We start from the raw sequence: 20,078 nt of genomic DNA, 5'->3' as shown, positions 1-20,078 counted from the left end.
TTAACTACAGGTTCACATATAGTATGTTGCTAGGTAAACTTTGTTGTTCCATCTTACTCCTAATACCTACTATTAGCTATTTTACTTGACATCTAATATTCTCATACTGTAATTTTTTTAGAATGTTAAAATATATAATTCTTGGGGACTATTTATGCCTCATTTTCAAGATATCTTATCTTTGATGGATCATCTGCTTTTATACATTAAATACTGAATAGTTTGTCTTATTAAAACATGACTGAAATAACTCGACTCTGAGCAGATGTACCTGACAGACTACACCACTAGAGGGCAGTACTGCTTCATATCAGCCAGGGTGGAAATGGTGTGTGGACAAAACTGTGTCTGTACAAGGGCTTTTAAAACTGTAATAATAGAAACATTTCCAGGGAAATTATATTCTTACATAAATTCAATAACATATAACTCAGTCTGTTATTTTCCAACTCATTATTTTATCTTAATTTACGAAGCCAAATTCTGTTACATTGGTAACTGGCTAAACAGTAAAATTGTATTATAAAAGCAGCTTGATACATATCGTAAAAATTTAGTTAATTCAAGTAAATCCTTAGTTTTTTTCTGACCTTACTATTTTCTTTGTTTTTACTTTGATATCAAATACTTATTAAATGTTATCTATGACTAAACCAAGGAAAGGGTTTCGTGTAAAGATCCATATCATTCTTATTAAATCCATGTGTTTTCATCTTTATTGGCACTTCAACAGGAGCAGGACATTGTCATCAGCACAGTCCCCTTCATCTGAAATAATATACTTAATAATGGTTGATTCTATTGTCCTTTCAGATCACCTTGAGAAAATGATTACAAGAAAAGTGAAAATTTGAATAATAAATATAAATCTGTAATAATACAGTTTCCCCATATTATTGTTCCAGTCCCTTATTTTGGAAATGTGCCACAAAATCTTCATTTATAAAAGTTGCACAGAAAATAAGCCACCACAGCAAATGACTCACAAAATAATCATCGCGATTATCAGCACATTGTCGAACAAACAAAAAGACAAAAGGCTCGATGATATAACTTTGGAGCAGCTGCATCCTCACGTCATCGGACTCCACACGTGTGTTCCCTTATTGTCCACTGAGCAAATTAAACCAGCTCTGAAAATCAAGTCACTTCCCTCCCTCATAAAAGTAGAAGATGACAGTAGTGAAAATCATGAAGGTCACAGAGTTTCCACATTCCCACTAGTCACTTTAGAGAGAAATCCAGTGCATTAACACTCAAAGTAGCCGATAGTGTTTCACTGCAGCTGTAAGAGTTTATACATCTCTTCCTGTATTATCAAGCTTTGTAAGCTGAAAGCAGAAGAGCACATATGGAAAAATGTGGCCATTTCTATTCTCCCTTAAGAGCAGATCTATTCACTGAACGTCACAAAGACTTATGGGCACGTTTACATCCATTATCCAGCTGTTCACTGCTCATTCAGCTGCATTCAGCGGGAAACCATTAGTGGTTCGTTCCAGTTTCAGACTCGTGATTCATTGTAAACATTTGTTGTAAACAGCAATGATCCACCAGCACTTTCCACTAGTTGGTGTTCATTCACCAGGATGTCCCTCTGCTTCATTCGTACATTGATTCAGCCAGGCCCGTCTGTCTGAAGGTCTCAGCCACTTGTCTGGAGTGCTGCATCTTCGCTGACAGCGCTTCGAGAATATCGTTCTGGTCCACGGCGGTGGCTGTTTGGTAAATGAACGACGCCATCGACTCCAGACCACGCATACCTAGATTTACCCCACAACCTGGAGGATGAAGAGAGGAGAGGAGAGGAGAGGAGAGGAGAGGAGAGGAGAGGAGAGGGAAAGAAGGATAGGAAGAATAGACATTATACACACATCAAATAAAATGTATCTTGGTATTGCACACCACATATTAATGAGAAGTTCTGTTCCCCATTTTACAGACAAATACTGAACTGTATAACCTTGAAGTCACAGTTATGGTCGAAATGAAAAACACAACAGCACATATACATAAACACAGCCGAAAGGCCATTGAGTGCAGTAATGAGTCACCCTCCCATCAAAACACACAAAGACACACACACAAATACACACACACACACACCACATGAATAAAAATGATATATACTCTCTTTTCATTTGCATCTCACTCTGTTCCATTTATTCAAAGGTCTCTGTTTTCCAGCTAAAAGGACCTTTGATGTTACGTCTCACCTTCAGCTACTATAATGGAAAACAACACTGTGCTTTAAGGCGAATGTCCCCTTCTATTCTTGGCGATGTAATAACTGGTATTTCACAGACATGTACCTGTGTCGAAGTTGAGGACTCGTGCTGCCTCCCCCTCCACAGTGACCGCCACGTTGTCCCCCTCAATGTAAGCAGCGCTGATGCGTCTGTGCGACAGCTGGATCTCAAAGAGACGGCGGCTGCACTGCATGTGGTGGTGCGTCACATCGCTGAGACGAGGCTCGATGTCCGTCTTGTAGGCGTTGAAGGACTGATGGAAAATGTTCTTCATGATCTGGACAACAAAACGGGGACAGTTAAAATACATTTTAGTTCACTTCACCATGACATCATCTTCCCATAAATAGGATCACATTTACACACACGTATGAAGGCTCTGATAACCAACGTACAATGTAATGCAATGTATTTACAACTGTGATAACTGAACAGTCTGTAAAAACATATACTTGTTGTGAAGTTGATCACATTAAACATTTTCAGATGAACACTGGTATGAGAAAGATGCACGGAAAGTTGCATCATAACTGATCCCACATCTAATGCAAACTAGAGCCCAAAAACATAAAGATGACTCATCAACAGTAAATGAATCTGCAACTATCGTGACAAATAATCATTATTTTCAAGCAAATGCAAAAGCTCCTCTGGTTCCAGCTGCTGAGATGTGATAATCTTCTGCTTCTCCTTGGTACACATGATATAACATTGCATAGATTATGCTGTTTAAGTGTGGGTGGGGTGAACCAAGAAATTTGCAGGCGTTGTTTTGGGCTTTGAGGAAATGTGATGCATTTTTGTCTTTTTAATACATGAAACATTTAACTGAATACTCAAGGATATAATAATAAGATTTATCAATAACACAAATAATCATTAGCTGCAGTGCTAAAGTTCATCTTTAAATCACGTACTATAAGGTATATGCTGTTCATTTTACCATCTGTGATGACTCTGTAAAGAAAGTTATCTTTTCACGTTGCAGTACGAAAGCTGGGGATGAAAATGTGTCCTCGCGTTGCTTCGTGCCTCCTCATTTCTTCCACAGTAATTGTGGGTATTGAGTGACAACAGCGTCTCTGGCTCCGTCTCTCTGCTCTGCTCTTCTTCGACCCATACTTGCACAGTCATCTGTTACCAAGTAACAGTGCATCTGAATGGCCGCCCACATAGCAACTCGCGTTCCAAGGATGGTTTCGCCTCAAACCTGTGAGTGAGTACTACGCTGCAGACTGTGGCTACAGGCTACACATCATCAGAGCTGTGTACTTCACATGGAAACATAGAGAGATTAAATCAAACACCAGCCGCCTGGTGTTCAGTACAGGAAGGAATAATGCCGCCCTCCGTTTGTTCACTGATGTGTAACAGCAGGGTGCAGATGGCTTCTACACACACACACACTGGGGAGGTCTACTTTCTTCTCCTATCTCTCTTTGACTCAGACACTCTTATACTCAAGTAGGTCCACAGACTTGAAAACACACACACAATCACTCACACATGCATACGCAGACACACACAGACACTCACGGTCTCCCACAATATTACAGGCAAAGGCCACTTGCTAAATGAAAGGTGAGGAATATGCATGGAATCACGGCGCCGTGGCCACTTTGGAGTTAACATGGAAACACAGCTTCACATCCTTCACACCTCATCAATGACAGTGAGCAGCACTTGAAAGCTTTGAAAAAAAGATTTTATGGAGAGCCTCACAGAAGAGTTGGCCGTGTGCCTGAGGAAGCGAACCATCTTGGTGTCAGATGTGGCGCAGACGAGGGCCATGTAGCGGTTTCTGAAGGTGCCGTAGATCTTCAGGTGAAAGCCGGGCTTGGTGGTGGGGTTTCGGTGCTCTCGGAGGGCCTCCACTCCGTAAGCTGACAGGTCAAAGTAGAGACTGTGGGCACGGATCTCAGGAGTGGGTACCTGAGGTTATGAGAGAGGGCAGAAGGACGGGGGAGATGCTATAGTAAACTAGAATGGCCCTCGGTACGGTCATACGTCCGGCAAGGCCAGACAGTCGTCTTAAATTGAATTGACCTGCACCAAATTTCACACACTCATAGATATTAGTTCCCTAAATTGGCCTGATTGTTTTTTCACCAGGACCCATGAATTTCCCTGGGAAAACTGTTAAAATGTAAATGTAAATGACTCTCGTTAAGTTAAAGAAAGGATCAAATTTAATGGCTTCTTCCCTGACCCATACAGGTTTCATGGAAATCCATCGTTTTGTTTTTGTGTAATCTTGCTTACAAACAAACAAACAAACAAACAAACAAACAGGGGTGAAAACATAACGTCCTTAGCGGAGGTAATATTTTTAGATGTGGTAAAAATATTCAGGGACAATCAGTGACCATCAGTTTTGATATCATCACTTAGGCATGAGCAATATATCTTCACAGCCGGTCTACTTCATAACATACATGCACCATATGATGCGTCTGTGGTAAAAACACATTGGACATTACCTACACACGGTTCCTGCCTGTGGGGCTGTTGTCACTTGAGTGGAGATTAAGAATGGCTTGTTTTTTTATTCAGTGGCTCAATCTGGCATCGACTGGCCCGTTTCCCCTCGAGCCAGAATTGATCAATTTCCTTTTTAATGTCACAAACCAGCCACGTGAGATGAAACAGTGGTTAGTGCAGCCGAGGGAGACGAGCGAGGGAACGGAGCGCAGACTGGGATGGAAGGGACGGCGGGGCCTGACCAGATCATATCCTGAGGGGTAAATTCAATCACTACAGGAAACAGTCACAGAGACAGGGGGCCAATAAAAGGCAGCCACACAGGCACAGAAGAGAATGTGATATCAATGGTTATGGTGGCATAAAACAGCAAGGAAGATGATATCTGTGTTCAGTATTGGTTAGATATTAGCCTGGGGATTTTTTCACCTCAACGTGATTATTTCTCCAAATTAATCTTCCCTGTAGGACAGATTATCACTGTATATAATCCTAAAACCCACCTGTCATCAACATAAGTAATTCTATACAGATGGTTAATGCTGAGGAGCAGGCCACTGCTGTAAATATCATTTGTCTCCTGCCAGTAAAAGGCGACCAAAGGCTGCCTGTCTGTTATTAACCTCTATAAACAGATTCTGCATGTGAATGTGCAGAATCTGTAGGTGAGGGACAAGAGTCTGGTTTTCATCTCTAGTGTCACCAATCACGTTTGAGCAGGCTTCGATTGCCCGCAGGTCAACAGTCCGTGTGGAAAGCAGAAAATTCATCTTGCTTTTCAATTTATCTGCAATCATATTCAGACAGCTGTTTATAGAGATTAGTCAAAATGTCTCCTGGACACGAAACACCTACAAAAAAGTAATCCGGTTTGGGTTTTGTGTGGAGAAACGTTCGACTTGTGTGAAAAGAGAAACTAGTCGGACTATAGACGTGTACGGAGTCTTGGCTCGGATATCTGCTGTCTACACAGGAAGCCCCAAAATATCGGCCATTGCCCCCAGAGGCTGATTCATCATCAGAGGGCGATTGGTCTGTTGTAAACCATATTCCAAATATCACACATTTCTTGGTTCATTTTCTATTTTATGTCGTAATCTAAAGCTGATATAATATTACACAGTCAAAGAAATAATTAATTAAATTATTTCAGGGGCAGTTTTAGAGGCGATTACTCTGTGGAGATGTCTCTTATTTATCTACTCAGTCTTTTATGGATCTTGCAGTGACACCGAGTCATCATTCAAGGAACCATCTGCCTATATAATAACAAATGACCTTTGATGCACCGTGTGAAAAACAGTGCAGCTGAGGTGTTGATATCGTCATTCATATTCACACCAGGGGACAGATCATGAGTCTGAGCAGGGGGACGTAATGAATCCAGAGCTTTATCATGGTCATCGCCTGCCTCCATCAGATTCAATGAGTAAATCAAAATGTTGCCAGGGTTGACGGTGACAGGACCAAACAGCCTGCCAGCGGAAATCTGGCTGTTTATATGAGAAACCCGATATTGTGCTCAGCTGCTGTTGGCAGGTCCACGTCACTGTTTGCTCTGATCAGCTTTATGAGGCCGAATAAAGTCACCTTCACTGCAATATCCTGTTTCCACTCTCTTCATTCTTTCCAACGGCAAACATTTGATTATTGCCTCAGTGTGTGCACATGAGTGTATGCATCTGTTAAATGTGCATGTGTGCGTGCATGTGTGTGTGCACGTGCAATGACCTGTCTCTGGTCTAGTCTCTCTATTGTTGCATTAGCTCCATAGCCATGGCAGGAATCCACGGTGTAGTCGGAGCTGATGCCCAGCACCGAACACGAGTCACCGCACGACCCGTCAGCCACCACGATCACACTCGGCCAGTCAGTCTGAGGGATGCGGCGCAGGTATTCCTCAGTGAACTAAAACAACAGGAAGAAAAACAAACAAACAAAAAAAAACACGATTGTTTTCATGGTTTCATATGAAAAGGGGTCAAGCTATTAATAGAAGAAGAACGTAACAACATGCATTTACTGTGCTGGAGCAAAACTGGTGGGTGTTATTGGGGATGTTTGTTCAGTATTATTAAGGATTTGATTTATTTTTCTACCACTGTCTATTAATTTGAGAGACATATGGGCTGTATTGTATTATCCCCATACAAGCTGTTACAATGTACTCCAGAGGCTGTACTTGTCTTAGCAGCAGTGCGTCTCTCACAGAGATTTATTATTATGCCTGTGTGTGCACCGCTGCCCCTCAGTTAAACACCAGGCACTTGTCTGTGCACAGGACAAGAAAGAGCAGGACAAAGTGAGGTGGGGACAGACTGACAGGGGGAAAGGAAGAATAAAAAGGGGCCTTAGCAGGGTCTGTAAGGGCTCAGAGCCACAGATATCTAAATTTAATCCATTCAGACTGCAGCGAACAGGTGATTTTACATGCTTAGATCTTTGGAGGGGGGAAAAAAAGTAATCAAACACCAGTGTCCTGTCTACTCAAGAGGAAATGGAGAACTTGGCAGAGACTCTGAACGAAACTGAAGTTTGTTGTGATCAAAGATCCTCTTGACCTTGTCTTCCACCTCATGAAGTCTGGTGGATAGTAGGGAGGTTAGCTACATATAACAGGGATGACAGCAGAGAGAAGAGTAGCAACATAAAAGTGTACAGCTAATAGTTAGTTATGTTTACTGCTGTATAATTGATGGTAGGAAAAAAAAACAAAGTTCAATAAAAACCCTGTCTCAATATCCTCAGTGACGCTTTGGCTCAAGTTTAATGGAGCAGGGATGAAAATAGTCTTGACTCTGGTTCCCAGCAATGAAACAAATATTCACTAAGCATTGAGTCATTGTTTTTCTGTTAGAGGTTTCTTTGTCCTATAGTGGAAGTTGGGCTGGAGGAGAGAGGCTTAATGTGATGTTATTGGGCCTCCACAGAGATGGGTATCTAATAAACTTAACTTTTTAATAAGACAGGGACAGCATCTGTTATTTTATCATCATGCTTCGATCAACATTAGTCTGATATCTGAAAATCGTGTATCTGCCTGAACACACTATGATACAGGTGATGCCCTTAATATATACCTTTCTGGAATCATGTTAAGATCAAACAGGATTACAATTTTAAATATGTGTTACTCGATGCTGTAAAACGCTTGGATTGGAAAGTGTTTACTAAAATTCAGTCTTTTACATCTCACATGGCCTAAATGTCCTCCGGTTTGAGGTCAGCTTACATAACAGGTTATTTCCACTGATGAGTCCGCTTTCAGTCTAATATTATACAATGTCGTATGAGGAGAAGCTTTGGAGGAATTATATAATATCATACCTACATATATATCTCTGTTCATAAGAAAAATAGATCTGCAGAAAGCCAAGTGTTAAATGGCTTGCTCCTGAAGAAGGCTAGTAAACTGTGAACAGGCAAACTGAGTATAAATCTCTTTCGGGTGTTTTAAAGGGCAAAGTGGCTCATGTTGAAAGCAACACAAAAAACTCAAAAGGCTTTTCAAATGTCAGAAAAGGAAGGAGTGAGCTAGAGAAAGCCTGGGCCAGGTTCACATAAGAGATGGAGGAGACCAGACATCTCTGTCACCATCACTGCTGATCCATCGGACAGCCCTCTTTTCTTTGACCGCTGTAACTCAGGGAGGATCAGATTATGAAAGCCATTACAAGATGAGCTGGTGTTAGTGTCTCCTCTCTACAAAGTGATCACACATCATTTCCAGATCGGTGGCTTTGCATGAAATCAATTTAAGTTTGAAAGAAAATGTAACCTGTACAACACAGTATGTAAAGCTGAGAATAGAGCATGGGGATTATTTACCTCTTTGCAGCTTGTTTAAAACATTGTGTTGAGCTGATACAACACTTGTTACATGCATACCATTTAAATCAATCAATCAATCAAATGTTATTTGTATAGCCCATATTCACAAATCACAATTTGTCTCATAGGGCTTAACAAGGTGTGGCATCCTCTGCCCTTAACCCTCAACAAGAGTACGGAAAAACTACCAAAAAAATATATTAACAGGGGGGAAAACGTAGAAACCTCAGAGAGCCACATGTGAGGGATCCCTCTCCCAGGACGCACATTGATTAGAAGAAACAGTTTGTAACATAATGGAAAAGTGTGTCAATGTTTAAAGTATTTGTACACAAGAAATATGTCAGATAGAGATGAAGAGAGCAGTAATGACAAATGAATTTAGGAGTTATTGTCAGTAATGAATCTTAACTGAATCATAAGCGTGTGAGATGTTATCGGAGAGAAAAGCTGTACCTTGGTTCCCAGCTGCACCTTCACCTCCACCTTCTGTTTCTTCTGCTCCAGGATGCTCAGCAGGTACTCCTGAAACACGCCTATCCTGGTGAAGAAGTGCTCGTCGTGCCAGCAGCCCTCCATGTTGTCAAAGTCCACCCCGAGTCCCAGCAGGAACTTCACGCTTCGGGGATCCAGCGCGATCTGCTGGGGCCGGCACAGCAGCGCGCTCCGGTACCGCTCATCCAGCACGGTCAGTTTCAGCACCTTCCCGGAGCGGACAGCGACCAACGCGGCCGTCAGCCCCACGGGTCCCGAGCCCACGACGAGCACCGAGATCCGGGCTCGCCACTGTCTGATGCCGTCCAGGCTCACTTTCACCACCACGTACACGGCCACCGCCACCAGGGTGCTCAGAGCCGTGTCATAGGCCAGAGCGCGGTACTTTTCCTCCGGGTTCTCTCCAGCATGCTCCGCCTGCAGCGCGTCCATAGCTCCAGCAGAGATGACACTGTGGTGTGTGTGGAGCTGTGTGTGGGCTCCTCTATCCGCCAGCCCAGCGTCCTCTCGTCATCTGTGCGTTCACTTGGCGACAGCAGGAGGGTTTACATCCGTGCACACGCACACCAGCTGAGGTCTGCCACATCCCTCCTCTGCAAGTTGAGTTGTTGCTGCACGCTGGACTCTCTCTCTCGTTCTCTCTCTCTCTCATTTTATGGTCCAGCCTACAGTGAGATGAGTCCGGAGGGTGAGCAGTGTAAAGACCCCTCAGCTGTCATGTTTGGCTAGTGCCAGGACTTCAGAAAGTCAATGGAAAACTATATAGTTCTATTGTATGTAAAAACTATAATTAAGATATGATATATATTGACTTATTTTAATCACATGCCTACACCTATATAGGTATGTCTCCTTTTCTAAAATCCAATAGATGCAAACTGCAGGGAATGGACATGTGCTTTGTTTTTACTCTGAGAAACTATTGATTTTCTGATGCTAAAAAAAGAGAGGTCGATTTAACTGTCTCTCTCTCTCTATCTGTGTCTCTCTCACAAACACACACACACACACACTGTACTTTTATCCTCCATCTGAGGACACTAACCCAAACCTAATTCTAACCCTAAAAGCAAATGTTAATGCTCTAGAAGCCCTTAAGTGAGGACCATCGAAATCTATGCTCAAAAAGATATAAGTACTCACACATGGCAGCACCACAGTAAACCTACAATCAATCACAAAGTGTACAGACATCTACTCCTGTGATCAATGTTCAGTTTGGGAACTGAATTGGATGATGAAGGTTCACAGATTTACACAAAAATAGCAGACGAAAGATAAAGAGAAAAAAAAGCCAGAGGACAAGAGATGCTGGTTCATGTTTCCACAAATCACATCTGCTGATAAGCAGCTTCACATTAATCTCCACTGTTCCCTCTGTGCCATTCAGTTCAATTTCAATTGAGTCTGACCATTACGGATCCATTTCCTTTTTCTTTCCTTTGAAAGAAAAGGAAGCAGTGACCGTGTGGTCACTTCACCATGATGATGGCTCCTCAGAGGACAAGGCCAGTTTGTATGAAAATATGTATTTCTGTGCTGCTATTTTTTACAGTGCTGCTGCCTTATTACTACTGAAGGACCTCACTATACCTCTGGATGGTTTGGGCTCATTTACATAAAGTTAACAAATAAAGGAGCAGACAAAATTAATTGATTTTTTTTACATATGGATATTATTTGGTGTCATGTTCTCTCATAGAAATTATAGACATTCCCCATCACTCCTCTCCTAAAAACCTCAATGCATCCCATCCATTAAATGATTTTGCATTTTAATTATAGTGCTGACCTTTGAGCCCCATTAGAGCCCAATAAAAAAGTCAATTTCCCAGGCGGTGATGTCATCAGTTTATCTAAATGACTCTTCGCATGAGGTTTGTCTTCACAGGAGACAGAGGTTCATACAGGTTATTCATCACTGCATCTGACTATTAAAAAGAAAAGTGCATGAATCCATATATCAATTTAAATTGCCAAGGATTTGGAGAAAGTGAAGAGAGCATATACACACACATAGAAAGAGAGAGAGAGAAAAGAGAGAGAGAGAGGTGGTCATATTGGTTTGATACATTCTGCTTTCCACCTTGGTTTCCACCTCTGCTCAGGTGCCTAGCAACTATGATACTGCTCAGACAGTCCAGGTGAAAGGAGAAATGAAGCTCTAATTACAGCAAAGACCTGCGAGCTGGCCGGCAACCACAGACGAGGCCTTTTCATGGAAAAGAATGGAGAGGAAACAAAGCCAGGAGCTGAAATATTCCAATGATCACTTTGTGGAACTAAACTGTCATCTTCATGCTGAAAGCACGGTTTGGTCAAAATAGAGTCCACTTCCATTTGTTTTGCATGTATGATACATCTGTATCCAGCTTAAATAATGGATGGATACCTAGAATACTTCCTGACATAATGCCCGGTGAGATAATACAGCAGAAAACAATTGCACATCTGAGCAACACTTTTGCTTTGATTTCCACATCAGCGTGTTAATTTATGCAGTTACAAAGGGGCTATGGAGATAATCCATCCACGAAGCCTCAGGATTTGAATGTGTTAATGACACTGAGCGGAACCCTCACACATCCCGCTCTGACACAATCCTACGCCCGAACAAAAGGAGCATAGAGAGCGGGTCTTTATCAGCTTGCTCACATCTTACAGCTCAGTAACGGGGCTGTGCATAGGTCTGAGGTCATTAGAGAGGAAAAAAACATTAGGCCTCCACACAATGAACACAAACCCTCATTGTTGTCAGGGAGTTCATGCGGCTTTGTACTAGTATATCCATGTACTACAGGGAGTGGGGGGGTCACTCGCCGGGAGAGTTTACAGATTTAGTTTGCAGTCTGTACACCCTCTCTGTGTGTTTGAACAAGCTGAGGTGAAATGAAGAGGACACTCAAGGGACGGAGATGGCGACTTAGCATGTGTGAGTGCATCTTGTTTACAGATTGAAGAGAGGGCAGAGAGGGCAGGGTGTCACAGAAGCACAGCAGCTAGTCTGATACAAGGTGCATCAGCGTTAGGAGCTAAACGTTTTGGAGGGATCACTCTGATATCTGCTTGAGCACTGCGATTGGTTTCTCGTTCCCTGTGTTGAGGTCGTTTCATTCATTCAATCATTTATACAGTTCCTCTTCCACTGCTCTACTATGCACCGGAGTAACTGTTACGATCTCCAAATTAATCTTGTGGTTTCATAATGATTTTTCCCAGATGTCCAACTCAAATAAACATCCTCTCTGTTGGACATACCACGGCTCTGGGAGAGAACTGAACTCAACGACCCCCCAGGTGTGATAACACACAAGGAAGTCTCCTGTTCATTTTGAATGAACTGCAAATACTTTGGATGATCATTTCAAGGCCTCGGGCAGAGCAGACGTCACAGCTAACACTAACAACAGATTAGACTGGACAACAGCCAAAATATTTGGTGCACTTCATCTCAAGGGCAGACAGAGAAATGCCTCCGTGGCTGGACAAATGAAACGACTTCTCATCGGGTCATTCTGTTGCTCTTGAGTTCCAGTGTTTATCTGTTGCTGTTTTCTTGCACTGCGAGTTAGATGCGGCTGGTGAAAGTGGAAAATCCTACACTGGTTCATGGTGTTTGCTCTGCCAGCCGTCATCCTGTCCAGCTGAGTCTCGAGTAGTGACGTGTTCAGAGCCCACAGACTGAAACTGCAGTGACGTGGGTTCAGGCAGCCGAGAACACACTATGACCAGATCACATCACCATGGTTACTCAGTGTAATAAGGTCAGTGTGTGACACTGGATGTTGCCATCTTAGCACCCTACTGGAAGGTTTCCACCAATAATCAGTGGCTGCAAATCTAGTTTATTTCCCAATAGCTGCCCAGTAGAGCACATAATAGCACAATGATTCCTTAATTGCGTATTTTGATCTGACAAGTGCGTTCTTAATGAATTCTTAAGTCTCATAGTGGGCAATCAAAATTTTAACTGAAGCATGTCTTGGCACATTTGCTGAGGAGAGACCTTAATTACAAACTGTGTTCCTATCGACACATTTTCAAGAAAACTGTGGTGTTTAAAACGGAGCCATTCAGCAGCCCAGCTGCAGAGGACAAGAGAGCCAAGATTGATAATAAAGAAACAAAGTTTATATTGAAAGGGAAAATTAACTTCTCACACTGCATTCAAATTACTGTCAGGACTGTTGCTGGTATTTGACAAGACTTTATTTTCTCACAGAGATTGTATAGAGACACATGGATAGGTTTCATTATCAGCTGAAAACATGACAACTCAAACACGCACATAGAATTGACTGCAGTGGAGATAGCATGACAACTAAGTGTTAAGAACTGTACTATCTCAGGTGTTATAAAACTTGCACTACAGGAGCTACCCTGGCAAATGACACTTCACTTTTACAACATCATGAAAACAAACCTTTGAAAAATCTGTAGTAAAAGTATTATCATGTTAAAGCCGAAAGCAAGAGCAGTAAATAAAATTAACCCCTTTACATTTTAATAGTTCTTAAGAAATGGTTCCGGCTCCTCAGACATAAACATATATGTTCCCAGGAGGACTGATGACTTCATTGGCATGACATGTACACCAGCTTTTCCAGTAGTTCACGAGGACAAATCTAAATAGAGTCCAGGGGTGTTAGATCTTTTCCATGTAATCTGACAAGTTCTTCAAGTGAACTACTGGAAAAGGAGTCTGAATCTTTATGACTGTATATTACAGTTCTATTTAAATTACACACTTTTCCTGTGAAACGCATATGCACTTGAAAGCCTCTGATATACAAGGTTCTGCCTCAACAACACTTCAATCAGGCCAGAACCCCTAACTGAGCTGCAGTGAAAAATTACCACTTCGGACAGTGATACAATAGACCTGTTACAGACGTGCTTCGTACAAGTTAAAGAGCATTGTACTCTACACACTTTGATGGAACAGTGGTGAAGTGTTTCTGGCAGATGGTCATCAGCCTCTTCAGTCCCTGTAGTGAGAAAAATAAAAACAAGGTGAGAAAGCTCAACTTTGACTAAAATGAGCAAAACATTGTAAATTATTCAAAATGTAGCAGAATTCGTGCTATAGACGGGAACAGGATGAGGTAGTTACGCTATAAATTCATCAAATATTGGTAAATTTTTGTTGGCAGAGGTGGAAACTTTTTCAACATAAATTAAATTAATTCACAGGCAACATATCAGGCTTAGTTTTAGACCTTAATTCCACATTTATTATTATAGAAATATGTGGACATATACTGTAACTTTGAAGCATGATTACATGATGTCTATTGATCATCACTACATGTCAGTATGAGGATCTTGTCATGTTTATTAGTTTGTATTTGATTTAATAAGGTTGATGAGAGTCAATATCCTGAAAAAGTAATCATATAGAAATAATCCCACTTAAATCAGGATTTTGATGCCATTTGTAGTAATGGATGTCAGAGTCTCACCTGAATGTATTTTCTTTGCGTCTCATCGTTGAGAACGTGCGCCACATGCTTGGAGAAAATCTTTTCTCGTCCAGTACGGGCGTGGATACCCACCATGGTCACACCAATAGGCCAGGGCGCATTTCCGATGGCCATCTGCAGATAGGCATCATTTGCCTTGAGAAAAAAAAGATGCAAACTGATTATAACACGGGGAAGTCGATTTTTGATAATTAAGAGACGACTGTGATCAAATACTCAACACACCTTGACGTATTCTCGCTCCAACATGAATTTAATGATGTCTGTGATTGACTCTTTGATGTCAGCGGGTAAATTCTAAAAGAGAAAGAGAAATTAGAATCATTCAAGACTCTAGCATGAAAACTCACATCTTGCTTTAGTCTGCTCAAACACTATACCTTCTTCCTGAGTTTCCTGAAGAGAGGCTTGAGATAAGACTCGGTCTGTGAGTGGGTTGCACTGGCCAGCTTGCCCTGAACACTGCGCTTCACGTGGTCTTCTCGTTTGTTCAGATCCTTGGCCCAAACTCCAAGAAGAAACTGGAACACAACAAAAAAAAAATCTGTCTTTAAGGAAAAATATTACCAAAAATCGTAACAGTGACGACCACTTGATTTTGACAGACTCTTGACTTGTAACATATTGTACATCACAAAAAATGTCCCATCATGAAAATTAATTCAACGGTCAAATATTTCTTAATAAACAAAAATAAGAAAAACAATAATATAACTAAATGAAAAACAACATGAATTTCAATTATCCAACAGCTCCTTCTAGATCAAAGGCAGAGCATGAGGTTTTTGGTCTTACCCTCAAAAACTTGTCAATAAGTTCCTGGTCTCCAAGATCGTCTCCGGTTCCCAGAGTCTTACCAAGAGCCTGGAGGAGATTTTCAATATTAGAGAGCAAAATAAACCATAACCTTGATTTACAAACAGATAATGATTTACTCGAGATCAATGACCTCGAGCTGCTGGGAGGCTACGCTAGCATGTTTCACTCCCCCCCCCCCATTCAGTGCAGGTTATTCACTGATGAATTATGCTTGGTAATGTCAAGAAATGCCAATTGCCTGTTTCATTTGTGATTTATGAAAAGTGTTATTTCACCTGCATTTATTCCACCCATACGACAGTTTGTAGTCACCCATCAAGTAGGATCTACAAGGTGCATGTCTACAAACTGTAGAATAGTGCTGCCATCATGAGGTGAAAATAAAAAACGCAAAGTGATCGTTCTGGATTAATCAATATAGAGTAGCAGGCCACGTATTGTAAACTTTGAGAGATTAAACAGATCATTTAAAATGAGGTCACGGTTGGCCCGTGGGCTGGACTATGGACACACCGGCTGGAAAGGGATTTTGTACCTCAGTGAGAGTTTATTTAAAAGTACAAAAGTATTTATTACTCAAATTACTCATAGCTTGAACTGACTTTAACTAAACTATTTAACGACAGGAGACCCATTCCTCCACGTGACAGTTAACTGCTCAACGTACCTCCAGTTCTTCTATAGTGGTGTTTTCCTCATGTACTTTCAGGTCATGCTGTGTGTCCACTTCTCCTGCCTCTGTCCCTCCAACAACCTCATTCAGGTACTGCAGGTCGATCTTGTCCATGGCTGCTTTCAAATCGTTCCTCAAGCCCTGAACATAAAGAAAGCAGCAAATACAAGGAGCAAAGGAGCGTTGATCAGCAAAATTCCGGACAGCTTATAGAATGGTAGTGTATGTAATTTTCCAAAGTAGAGGTGAATACAGTGTGAATTTCTGTCCGGACCCTCACACTGGTTTCCAACCATATTCGTACCTTGTTCACTTCTGGGGTCAGAATCTCAATCTTCCTGAGTCTCTGGAAGGCATCGTAGTCAGACTCTGCAAACATTCGAATTGGTTCACCTCTTTCTCTGAGCCGGCGAATTACCTACATAAACACAGCAAAAGACATATTCAATAATACATAATGTGACGTGGAATGAAAAATGCTCAGAGGTAAGTGTTGCATTATACATATTTACTCACTTCCTGTCGTGACAGTGTCATCGGCAGCTTCTCTTCTGTTAGCTCCATTTCTAAAACTGGGGTTGCTGGGCTGGATGGCTCATCTTCCTCCTTATCCTTATCAATCTTCAGGGAAACATGGAGGAAACAGATATACTGATGTTATTGGAGGGATGTAGACATAATATCAAAAGATTTTTTCATTCTGCTCCAATGCAAAAGAAAGAAACACAACTCAGATATGTAAAAGCAACTGCCATGTCTTCATGAAACAATACTTAACTGTACATACATGTAGTTCTTCAATGAAGACAAGACTGAATAATTCACCAATCAAAGCAAGCATGTTGAATATCATATAAACCTCATAACATCCATTTAGAGGAATTTGAATGCTGGTGTACCACCCAAAGCCAAAATACAGGCAAAAAGTTATTTTTTTGCAACAAAGAAACTCAAAGTATACTATTAGGTCATGCGATTTTAGGCACATGCATCCTGACACTCTTAGATTGTGGCTTAAGCAACACAATCTAAAAGAACCCACAGAAACTGACGACAACACGCCTTCCAAAGTAACAATGGCCCTGGCTCCAATAAACACAGCATACTGCATGAGCATAGCTTAATAAGTTAGACATCTTAGGTCTTGCACAAAATGGAACAGAAATGCAGTTTTCAATAGAGCGACTGTTACAATGCAATGCAGACTAGTTAAACAAAACCAAGGAAAACTCAAAGTTGGCCGAAATATTAGAGCTACTGAAGCTGCTGTCACAGATTATGTGCAAAAAAAGAGACACAGGTTGACAACAGAAATATATTTTTTAATATCCATTCAAAATCCCATGCTGAAATCCACACCGTAGCTGTGTCCCACTCTGGCTTTGTGGCTTCCTTTCTTTGTTGCCTTGCTATGGAGTAGTACGTATATGCTGACTCTGATAACAATTACACATATGATTAAATAATTTTTTGGAGGATTTAAATACATTTTCAAAATTACCAGTTTAACAAGCCCAGCCAGCAGACATCAGAATTTGTTTTATTTCTGGAGGCTCACTGGCTTCAGTAAATGATCTAACAAAAAGGATGCCATGGAAGCAGAAGCTTTTGGGACACAGTGTGTTCTCACTGTACGTTGTCATGCATCCTGTTTGCTCATTTCACTGTGCATTCCCATACCTGGCTCTCGGGAGTCTCTCTCTGAACCTACAGATGCAGGCAGCAGAGGCAGGTTGGGAAAAAACAGCACAATAAACACAGATACAAACACTAATGTTCACCTGAGCAGCAGTGCCTGACTTTATTTCATTTACGAACGGTTTATTCAGAGTATTAGACTGACTAAATATGATATAATAACTGAACTGAAGAACTAAAGGCATTGAAGTGATTTATGCATCTATGTGTGACAGTGAGAGTAGACAGACAGTGACGGGTATCAACCTTATATCCACATCTTTTGAAGTAATCTTCTTGTTCCTTCCGAGCAAGATCCGACCTCTTGAAGTACCTTTTGGAGTCCTGGGGACAGAGGGACAGTTAGTTAGATTTTTTCAGGGCATTGTATATATACTGTGACAAGGACAAAACGGTGAACCACTGTACAATGAACCTGGTTTTCTGAATTAATCGGTCATAAAATATAATCCAAGTCAGAAGTGCAGACAAATACAATGTTAAAAATCTAATAATGCACAAAACACACAGATGTATTTAATACATGCCTTAAACAGGCACGTGGATGTTAAAAAAGATAGGAACCCTTAAAATAACTGACCAAACCCTGGGAGAGACATCCTAAAATAAATGTTTACTATAGTTGAGGATCAGACCTGCACAACATTCCTCAAAAGAGCTGCTTCACTTCAGCCATATTCTTATGATGTCTTGTTGACAGGCATTTCTACTGAGTGAAGGTCTGGACTCTGGCAGCCTGTCCTTGTGTCAGGTCACTGTAGCACATGGGGTCAAATCCCTGCTACATCACTGACAGCCACACTATATCATTCTGTAACATAACCTTGATCTGAAGTCTCCTTTGAGGCAGAGCAGATAACTCAAACTGATACACGAGTGTTTATAAAAATAATTCTAACCTTCACCTCCTCTCTTGTTTCACTGCCTGGACTCTAAGTTTGCAAACTCCAGACTCCAATAAACTTTTGAGTGGGATTCACAAGCTTAATCCAAATTCTACATTGCGATTAATTGAATGATCTATTCAATAAGGACAAGAGCAACGCATGGATTTGTGTGTTGTTAGTTAAAATAATTTGTTCATAAATGTAATTAAGTGAAGATATAACTATATTGTTACATAAATGTGTATAATCCCAAAGGCCTCGTAGTAGTTTTACTCCCATTTACCCTGAAGTTGACGTTAAAGATGATCAACCAACACGGTGAGAATCTACTAACATGTTGTTTTATTTTAGTGAATTAAAAACATTTACTTCATCTTGTATCGATCGCGAGGTTCAGTAAAGTTCGTCTCTGTAGAAAAGTGTTCAGAAAAAAAAACTGCAATTCGAGTTTCCTGAGCAAAGTTATTGCTTCTCAACATTAGCAACGAGGCTAACAGGCTAACAAACACAAAGGGGTGAATCAGCGACTCACGTCAACGAGCTGATTTTCTTCGAGGAGTTTCCTCTTCCTTGCGATTTCAGCTTTCAGTATATCCATGTCTGAACTGTGATGTCGGTCGTTACTTCTCTATTTCCACAAAGAACCGCTGGAACAAACAGTAGCTGCGGTGCTAGCGACGACACACTTACACCGGAAGTACACTTCAAACCCCCTGAATGCTGCATTTCAGTATAAGAGTCGCCCGGTGGTTCCGTTTTATTCATTATGTTTCAAAATAAAAATAAACACATACATTAACAAATAATAAATAAAATGTTACTACGTGTTATCTTATTTTATTAGAGACTTCACAGAAATTACATTAGAGCTCATAATATTAAAACCAAGCACTCCTCTTTAAGGATAACATCAAACATGCTGTTATTATTTTGATTATAAGTGAAGTGGAAAAAATATTTAATACAAATATTAACTAATTTAACTTTCTAATTAATACACCACATGTTATGATTAACTCACAAAATTGTGTTTTTTTTAAGTTGAATATTTCTGTGTTGGGTTTTCAGCAAACAACCCATTTTCTTATTTACATTTACAACAACTATTTACATGTGATTACATTATTTAAACACACTGATAACGGGGGCTCATTGAATGTAGGTGCCCTCTATGCTGAGGACCTGAATCTGCTCAGATTGAACTGTGTGTGTGTGTGTGTGTGTGTGTGTGTGTGTGTGTGTGTGTGTGTGTGTGTGTGTGTGTGTGTGTGTGACATACTATTTATTTGAGAGCCCAGATTTTTCACGTTTCACTTTTGTGTTACACCATTTGTGTAGCCAAACCAACCTAACCCAATTCAGAGCTCCATCTGAAAGCAGACAGGTTTTATCTAACAGGTGATCACAGTGGTAGAAAATGGGGATTTTTTTTTTTTGTTGCAAAAAAAACCATTAACAATCA

The 20,078-nt window shown here is 40.9% G+C and overlaps 2 protein-coding genes across 3 annotated transcripts; both read right to left on the bottom strand.

Annotated features, from left to right (window-relative positions):
• Positions 1-701: 701 nt before the first annotated feature.
• Positions 702-9,826, bottom strand: si:dkey-234i14.6. Its single transcript, XM_034588819.1, has 5 exons — positions 9,018-9,826; positions 6,462-6,638; positions 3,972-4,181; positions 2,313-2,526; positions 702-1,781 (listed from the first exon to the last, which is right to left on the bottom strand). Exons 1-5 carry the CDS (start codon positions 9,486-9,488, stop codon positions 1,603-1,605), a joined length of 1,251 nt encoding a protein of 416 aa, XP_034444710.1. The 5' UTR covers positions 9,489-9,826; the 3' UTR covers positions 702-1,602.
• A 3,421-nt stretch (positions 9,827-13,247) lies between these two features.
• On the bottom strand, positions 13,248-19,350 carry prpf18 (PRP18 pre-mRNA processing factor 18 homolog (yeast)). Of its 2 annotated transcripts, XM_034588115.1 has the most exons (11): positions 19,149-19,324; positions 17,976-18,053; positions 17,712-17,738; positions 16,548-16,652; positions 16,336-16,449; positions 16,026-16,172; positions 15,335-15,403; positions 14,920-15,060; positions 14,765-14,836; positions 14,519-14,674; positions 13,248-14,044 (listed from the first exon to the last, which is right to left on the bottom strand). In XM_034588115.1, exons 1-11 carry the CDS (start codon positions 19,212-19,214, stop codon positions 13,964-13,966), a joined length of 1,056 nt encoding a protein of 351 aa, XP_034444006.1. In that variant the 5' UTR covers positions 19,215-19,324; the 3' UTR covers positions 13,248-13,963. The 2 variants fall into 2 exon arrangements, with proteins under 2 accessions (XP_034444006.1, XP_034444007.1); XM_034588116.1 differs by lacking the exon at positions 17,712-17,738 and having other exon boundaries at positions 19,149-19,350.
• Positions 19,351-20,078: the final 728 nt, after the last annotated feature.

The sequence above is a fragment of the Hippoglossus hippoglossus genome, chromosome 6, assembly GCF_009819705.1.
Source record: "Hippoglossus hippoglossus isolate fHipHip1 chromosome 6, fHipHip1.pri, whole genome shotgun sequence".
NCBI lineage: Eukaryota > Metazoa > Chordata > Actinopteri > Pleuronectiformes > Pleuronectidae > Hippoglossus > Hippoglossus hippoglossus.
This window is presented reverse-complemented; position numbering and strand designations above follow the sequence as displayed.

Bases quoted from the DNA above. Each gene is read 5' to 3' on its own strand.
- prpf18 (XM_034588115.1), bottom strand. From the start codon at position 19,214: ATGGATATACTGAAAGCTGAAATCGCAAGGAAGAGGAAACTCCTCGAA. The intron at 17,739-17,975 runs GTTGATACCCGT...CTGCATCTGTAG, and splicing joins TCAAAAGATGTGGATATAAG to GTTCAGAGAGAGACTCCCGA. The intron at 15,404-16,025 runs GTACGTTGAGCA...AATCTCCTCCAG, and splicing joins CCACTATAGAAGAACTGGAG to GCTCTTGGTAAGACTCTGGG.
- si:dkey-234i14.6 (XM_034588819.1), bottom strand. From the start codon at position 9,488: ATGGACGCGCTGCAGGCGGAGCATGCTGGAGAGAACCCGGAGGAAAAG. The intron at 2,527-3,971 runs GTGAGGCTCTCC...TTTGTTGTCCAG, and splicing joins GGCACACGGCCAACTCTTCT to ATCATGAAGAACATTTTCCA. The intron at 1,782-2,312 runs GTACATGTCTGT...TTCATCCTCCAG, and splicing joins AGTCCTCAACTTCGACACAG to GTTGTGGGGTAAATCTAGGT.